Source organism: Octopus bimaculoides, chromosome 1, assembly GCF_001194135.2.
Source record: "Octopus bimaculoides isolate UCB-OBI-ISO-001 chromosome 1, ASM119413v2, whole genome shotgun sequence".
Lineage (NCBI taxonomy): Eukaryota > Metazoa > Mollusca > Cephalopoda > Octopoda > Octopodidae > Octopus > Octopus bimaculoides.
This window is the reverse complement of record NC_068981.1, coordinates 94,328,954-94,336,101: the sequence shown is the minus strand read 5'-3', so window position 1 is coordinate 94,336,101 and position 7,148 is coordinate 94,328,954. Positions and strand designations below refer to the sequence as shown.

Sequence of the window (7,148 nt, the reverse complement as noted above, 5' to 3'; positions counted from 1 at the left end):
GCCCTTTTCGTGCGGGTGACACGTAAAAGCACCCACTACACTCTCTGAGTGGTTGGCGTTAGGAAGGGCATCCAGCTGTAGAAACTCTGCCAAATCAGACTGGAGCCTGGTGTTGCCATCCGGTTTCACCAGTCCTCAGTCAAATCGTCCAACCCATGCTAGCATGGAAAGCGGACGTTAAACGATGATGATGATGATTCTTCATAAGATCTTAGTTTACACATGTAATTGTGCATGTTTTTATCATTCTCTTTCAGTTCATTAATTTCCGAAGCAACAATGTCAAAGAACTAATGTGCAAGAACATCAGCCGCATTATAACTTTGTCAAATAACACCAATGTTACATACAGGGAAATTAGTGATCATTTATGTCATCTAAACACTAAAACTATCTACAACCTAACACAACTCATCATGGAACAATTAAATATTGGTGAATTTGTTAAACAGGTATGGCCAAAAGCATTTCTGATTTTGATAAACATTTTATTCAACTACAATAAATGCAAACTGCAAGGAGATTAATTGCATACTATGAACATGGAAACTAAATATATTGAGCATTATATAGTAAACTTAAACGTGGTTTATAAATTAAATGACATAAATAAATGAATATATGAAATGTATGCAAATACTAAAAAGTAAGTAACAATGAGATTTAAAATAAACAGGTGAAGCTCGTTTTTTTTACATTTGATTTTAATCTAATCAATATATTGAGATAACAATCAAATCTAATGCTCTAAAATGTTGAAGTACTAAAGAGTGACAACCAGTTTTCATATAGTAAGCTGCTGATCTCACTTTTTCAGTGTTCTACTATAAGCTTCTCCCTGTTGTTATGCCAGGTTACATGCCACTGCCTTGATGTAGTGCTGGTATTTCTGATAAAAATATAACATGATGAATGATATTATAAAGCATTTATAACAAATTTTACTGACTAGATTGCAAGTAAGCAAATTAAAACCTTAATTGCCATTTCATTGATTTTGCCAAGCATGTGGTATATACCTAGCCAACAGAATATATGCAAAATATGTGTGAATGTGTGTGTGGTGTGTGAGTGGGTTTTCTTTAATCTTGAAATTTAAAACAGACCAGGTCTATCAGAATGAAATGACATGTCATAAAAATTATTATATTTTAGTAATATAGAAAGGGTTATGTTTTTTTTCAGTATGTCTTACTACGTGCTTCAACTTTGCTGAAATCAACCAACATAACAGTACCCGTTGCAAAAGAAACATTTAAAGACATGTCCAGGACCAGCGCACTTGTAAGAGGAGTTGGAACAGCATTCAATGATAATGAAATATATAAAATATTCTCTAACTTTGACTCATCTAAAGGCGGTATGTTTATGTTATTTCCTGAGGGATGGGGTTTTTTTTTAATGCTTAAAAATAATATGTTTTCATACATTGTCATAAGGTCTCAGAATGTAGGAGCAGATGTATTATTGATTGAATAAACCCAGTACAAGACTGCTACATATCTCACTTTGGAGGAATGGAAACCAATATCAGCTAAGCAGTTTTTACTTAGGATACAACTAAATACGAAATAGAAAAATCTTTAGTGTATTCTGTCTTCAAATCGTATTATCTCCATCACCAAAACAAGCATAGCTAAATATGATCCAGCCCCCCCGCCCCCCATACTGTAAACAATGCTTCTTCTGTAAGTAGTAGCAGAAACAAGTGCTCTGAAAGTTTTTTTATATCTGTTTTGAGATTTTTAAGTTCAACTCCTGATAAGGATAATTTTTTTTCCATTCTTCTAGGGTCAGTAAAATAACTAGCTAGCATAAAAATAACTAGATCCAGTTTACAGTTTGTAGCATACTGGGTCAATTGAGTTGCTTATACATCCTTCTTCAAATATGCTTTTAAAATGCTCTTCATAAACCCAAACTTTCTTAAAATAAATATCATTGTGTTCTCATCTCACTCTTTCTTAAAGATATGAGCATGTTTAAAGAGCTTGTACCAGTTATCTGTGGTCGAAATGCTTCTCTTATGTTGGATGCCGGGGGTGGCCTCAGCATTTTCAGTACAGCAAATGAAATCAAAGGAAAAGATGGACTCAGTAAATCACAACGGCGTGAATACAACTCTCTACCAAGTAAGTAACACTAGCTAATAATATCAGGTTATGTAAAACACTATTTAAATAAAAAGAAAAATACCACAACAAAGAATGAATTTCAGAATTGTGTACATTTATATATGCATGCGTGTGTGTGTGTCTGTGTGTATGTAGTACTTTCCTGACATGACAACATACACTAATATTCCTCCTAAGTCACTGACAGCACTTCAGCAGAGAACACAACTATACAAGCAACTAGAGAAGTGATGACTGCTACTGTTTGTGCTACATTGTCCATGTGCTTTCATAGAAAGGGGAAAGTATGAAAGAGTGGGGATATTTCATTGTTCCAATGCACATGATAACTCAATCACCTCAACAAAATGCCCATTATCTGCTTATGGTTTTAAGAAGTTCAAGTCTTGATACACATTGGAAACAGTAGTAAGCTAGTAGATTAATACATGGTTCACTGCATTGTTGAGGGAAAAGTGACAAGTGGCGTTTTTACACACTGCATTTAAAAGCTTATAGTTTGTCCATTTAAATAGTTCCAATTGCAGTTTGTAGAAGTTTGTTTTATATATTAAAAGCCAAGTGCAGTAATCTCCTATTCATGTTTCTTATCAATTGTCAAGAGAGTTTGTACAGTTACAAAAGTACTAGTTGTCATATAACAATGTCTTTGATGCCATAGAGTGTAAGACATTTTACACATAAATCCCAAGTCTTTGAATAGTTTTTTTCTTAGTATATCATGTGTTGTGCCCCTTCTTGAAGAAAATATATCAAATCATACTCAATTTGTCTTATGCTGTTTATCATTATTATGAATCTCATTTTCATCACTGCCACCAGAAATGATGACATTACCACTACTACCACTCACTGTATCGTCAATCCACCACCACTTCAATCATTACCATCATTTTACATCATGATCATCATCATTGCTTTAGTAACTATTATTCAATAGACTACATGCCTTTTTCTTGACTCTTTTAAGACCAATTTTGTAAGCAGTTATACAAAGGAATACTGAAATCAAACATGGGAGAAATAACATGGAAGTTTTTAAAACCCTTGATCAGAGGCCAGATTCTATACACTCCTAAAAACAAGGTTACAAGTGCCATCATTGGAAAAGTAAGTAAAATTTTAACTTTTTTTCGTTTTTGAGTGCAGTCAGCTTATAATTTCAGCTATGTCAATGTCTTCTTCTTCATCGTAAAATCAAAGAATTGAATTATGAATCCTCACATAATCTTTTATGAAAAAATATATTTATCAGCATTAAATTCTCACTTAGGCAATATGCCACATATTTCAAGTATGAGAATTAAAGAAATGGATGTCAAGACTTTCATGCATTTTCTATGTCATTTGTGATGTATGAAATGTTGCAAAAAAAAAATCAAACTAAGGTTATAGGATCAGCACACCAAGTGTTTAGTACAACATTTATCAATATTAACTGTTAATATCCAGTTGAAAATTTTCCAAGTTAAAACCCAGTCTTATAATGTTTCTGTTACAAAGCAGAAACAAATGTCATAAGGTATTGGAGCTTTCCCACCCCTTATACTGGCGAGTTTCTTACATCCTTCAAAAATAAATGTAAGCAAAGTTAGTATGCGTCTTGTAGTACCATGCATTTCATGGCTGATTGGTTGATGCAGTGTGGTGCTGTGTCATACAGAGCTAAGTATTAAAAAATGTTCTTCATACACAATTGATTTTAGATTAAGTCAATATACTAACAACTAAAGGGTCATGGAGTCAAATATAATTACAACTGCAGTGCAATGTGGCTTTATTACAATATGATAAGTGTTAGAAAGTCTTTCAAGTTGTAAAGACACAGGGTCTAATAATTCCTTAGCAATTATTCCAATTTACCAAAAGGGTCAGAATAATATCAGCTTAAATAAAATACATTTTTGGTTTGTAACAGGTTGTAAAAAGAGTTCTATAAAGCAACAAATTATTCAACATCTGTTGATCTAAAGAAAGCAGCAGCGCCACATTATATTTGAGATTGCATTGTACTTAAGTAACTCAAGACTCTTTTACTCTTTTACTTGTTTCAGTCATTTGACTGTGGCCATGCTGGAGCACCGCCTTTAGTCAAGTAAATCGGCCCCAGGACTTATTCTTTGGATGCCTAGTACTTATTCTATCGGTCTCTTTTGCCGAACCGCTAAGTTACGGGGGTGTAAACACACCACCATCGGTTGTCAAGCGATGTTGGGGGGACAAACACAGACACACATATATACGACAGGCTTCTTCCAGTTTCCGTCTACCAAATCCACTCACAAGGCATTGGTTGGCCCGAGGCTATAGTAGAAGACAGTTGTCCAAGGTTCCATGCAGTGGGAATGAACTCGGAACCATGTGGTTGGTAAGCAAGCTACTTACCACACAGCCACTCCTGCACCTATAACAATTAGAATCTAAACATAATTGTTGTGACAACTTCAGAAATGAAAATATTTTTTATCATTCATTTACGAAGAACACAAATTGAATTTAACTCCTCATTTCATTCACCTTTCCTTGAATTTCTTCTGTGTTGAAATTTTCCTTGTTCTTTTCTCTCCATTCGCTAAAATAGTTTTTAAAATGTCTCACTAGGTAAGCCAATAATAGAACATGTTTGTAAATTCTTGATTTCCTTTTTTTTAAGATGGAGAAGTTTTTCGCTTTCATCGGTCAACTTCAGAACATGAGTCAAGAATGGGCTACAGGTTTACAAGATGTCTCTGCAATCCGAGCCAAACTACAGAATCTAACTGACATAATGGTAAGATTGCATAAATATTTACAAGCATTTTCTAACTTAGCCTTTTAGTTTATAACCTTATGTAACAAAATCTTAAATGTTTTTTGTTTTTTTGAGTTGGCACAATGTCGATTTTTGTATGTAAAAATGTATGCTTGCCTCAAATGATAGCAATGATTGTTGATATTTATTTAATCAACTTCAAAAAATGAAAAGCGAATTAAACCATGAGAGGATTTGAATTCAGGAAACCAGGGGATGAAACTAGATACTGCAGGACATAGTCTAACATAGAGGAAGTCAAACTATGGCTCACAAGGTCTATTTGCATGGCCCACCGATATTCTCATAAATGTTTAACACACAGGATGTTTTGAGAGTAATGCACTAAATAAAACAATAATCTGATTTTGCAATTTTGAAAACAAAATGTAAAGCAATACTCTACATATGTTTGGTAATTTTCAAATCTTTGAATATGCATATTATTACAAGTATTTCAAATTTTATCCTAATAATGAGAGCTACAAAAAGTAAAAAAAATGAAATTAGAAATAAATATCATGCATTTAACAAGAAATCAATAGACTAATATTTATTTACCAATATTAGAAGCAAAGCAAAGTACCTACTCTTTCAAGACAGTGTTGCTGCTCTGAAGGAATACAATTTGAAGAGACACTTTCAAACTAAGCACTGAACTTTGAATATAATTTATCAAACTGTAACTTATAACTAAAAGCCAATGATACATTGACTAGTTTAAAACACCAATAAACTTTTTGAAGTTGTTAATATATAATAATGAATAATTATATATTCAATATTATTATTACTACAGTCACTTTACCAAAAACAGGATCTATAGCACTAGTTTAAGGCCAGAAAATACTTCTGTCCCACCTCCAAAAGCTTTTGATGCTGTACAAAGTTGATTGAGACTTACAATGGAATAGAACTACACATGAACTGAAATATCTTATACTTCATCCAAAAGAAAGCCTTTATCCCACTATCTTTTCACTCTGCCTCTTGTACCACTACAACAATGTCTAATGCACTTCAGAGACAGCTAATCTGCTGAAGCCCTCCTATCACAATTGTTTTTACATTTTTTTCATCATCAATTTTGTGTTTTGCAAACTAGACTATATATTTACTCAACACATTCTCTCTTCTTCTGTATTTCCCACATTTTACCCAAGTGTCAATCTCACAGGACTGAGAAGGCCTGCAAAATTCATGGGTACAGTTCCTTTCTCAAAACCGAAACCATGAAATTAAGAATATAAAAGTATGTCATAGAATGAAAACAAGTTTCTTTTTAATGCCAGAATATGAAGGATACATTTACAAGGGAAAGGTGTCAATTGGTTCAACTAAACATATGCTTCTATTTATAACACATGTCAATACAATAATGCATAAATACATAGTTGTAATTTTCTATCATGAATTTCAATACTAACACCTTTTTTCTTTCTTTATTTCAGAAATACACTGAAACTGAATTTTTCAAAGACATGTTGCATGATATGTTTGATGTAGAAAAGTCAGCACTAATTGACAGCATCCACATGCTTAACTCAATGGATGATAAAACTCTTGGTAATCTGCGGTTGCTCCTCTCCAATGTAGTTAATTATTCTTCCTGTCTATCAAATGACAGATTCAAAAGTGTGTCATTTGATGAACTTGAGAAAGAGGCCTTAAATCTAAGCAAAAGCAATGAATTTCTTGCAGGTAAGATAACATTTTTTTAAAGACATCTCTTCTTTTCCTCACATTTCCTCTTTCATGCATTATGATTATTTCTCACTCCCCAATCCTGTCCTCACTGTCCTGCTCACTGTATCATTTCTATCCCCTAGTTCTCCACCCTCTACATATACCTAGGTTCTCACCAGTCATTGCATTCCCCACCCCTACTCTTTGTTCATACTTCTTTGGCGATGCCCTACTACTTATATTATGACTACCATACCTTGAGGGTATGCACTGGCACTTGCAACCATCTATCTTTCTCTTCTTTTACTCTAATATCCCATCAATGTTTTGATCCCCATTCCTTGTGAGTATGCCCTGGCTCTTTGCCACCATCTTTCTCCTGCTCTCTCTTGTACTCTTACTGTCTTCCACTCTTTCTATCTCTCTCTTGCTCCTCCTTCTGGCTGGGTAACCATGTATCTCCTTTACAGTAGCACACCCATTTCTGTCCTTATTCTTGATCACTCTCTCTCTCTCTCTCTCTCTCTCTCTCTCTC

At 33.9% G+C, this 7,148-nt stretch overlaps 1 protein-coding gene across 1 annotated transcript in view; it reads left to right on the top strand.

The window, feature by feature from the left end:
• LOC106873159 (uncharacterized) overlaps positions 1-7,148 on the top strand; it is a 161,723-nt gene that overhangs the window by 100,428 nt on the left and 54,147 nt on the right. The window contains exons 57-62 of the mRNA XM_014920386.2: positions 258-452; positions 1,186-1,360; positions 1,971-2,132; positions 3,106-3,245; positions 4,789-4,905; positions 6,378-6,627. Coding sequence (XP_014775872.1) covers positions 258-452; positions 1,186-1,360; positions 1,971-2,132; positions 3,106-3,245; positions 4,789-4,905; positions 6,378-6,627 — 1,039 coding nt within the window. The remainder of the gene's footprint in view (positions 1-257; positions 453-1,185; positions 1,361-1,970; positions 2,133-3,105; positions 3,246-4,788; positions 4,906-6,377; positions 6,628-7,148) is intronic.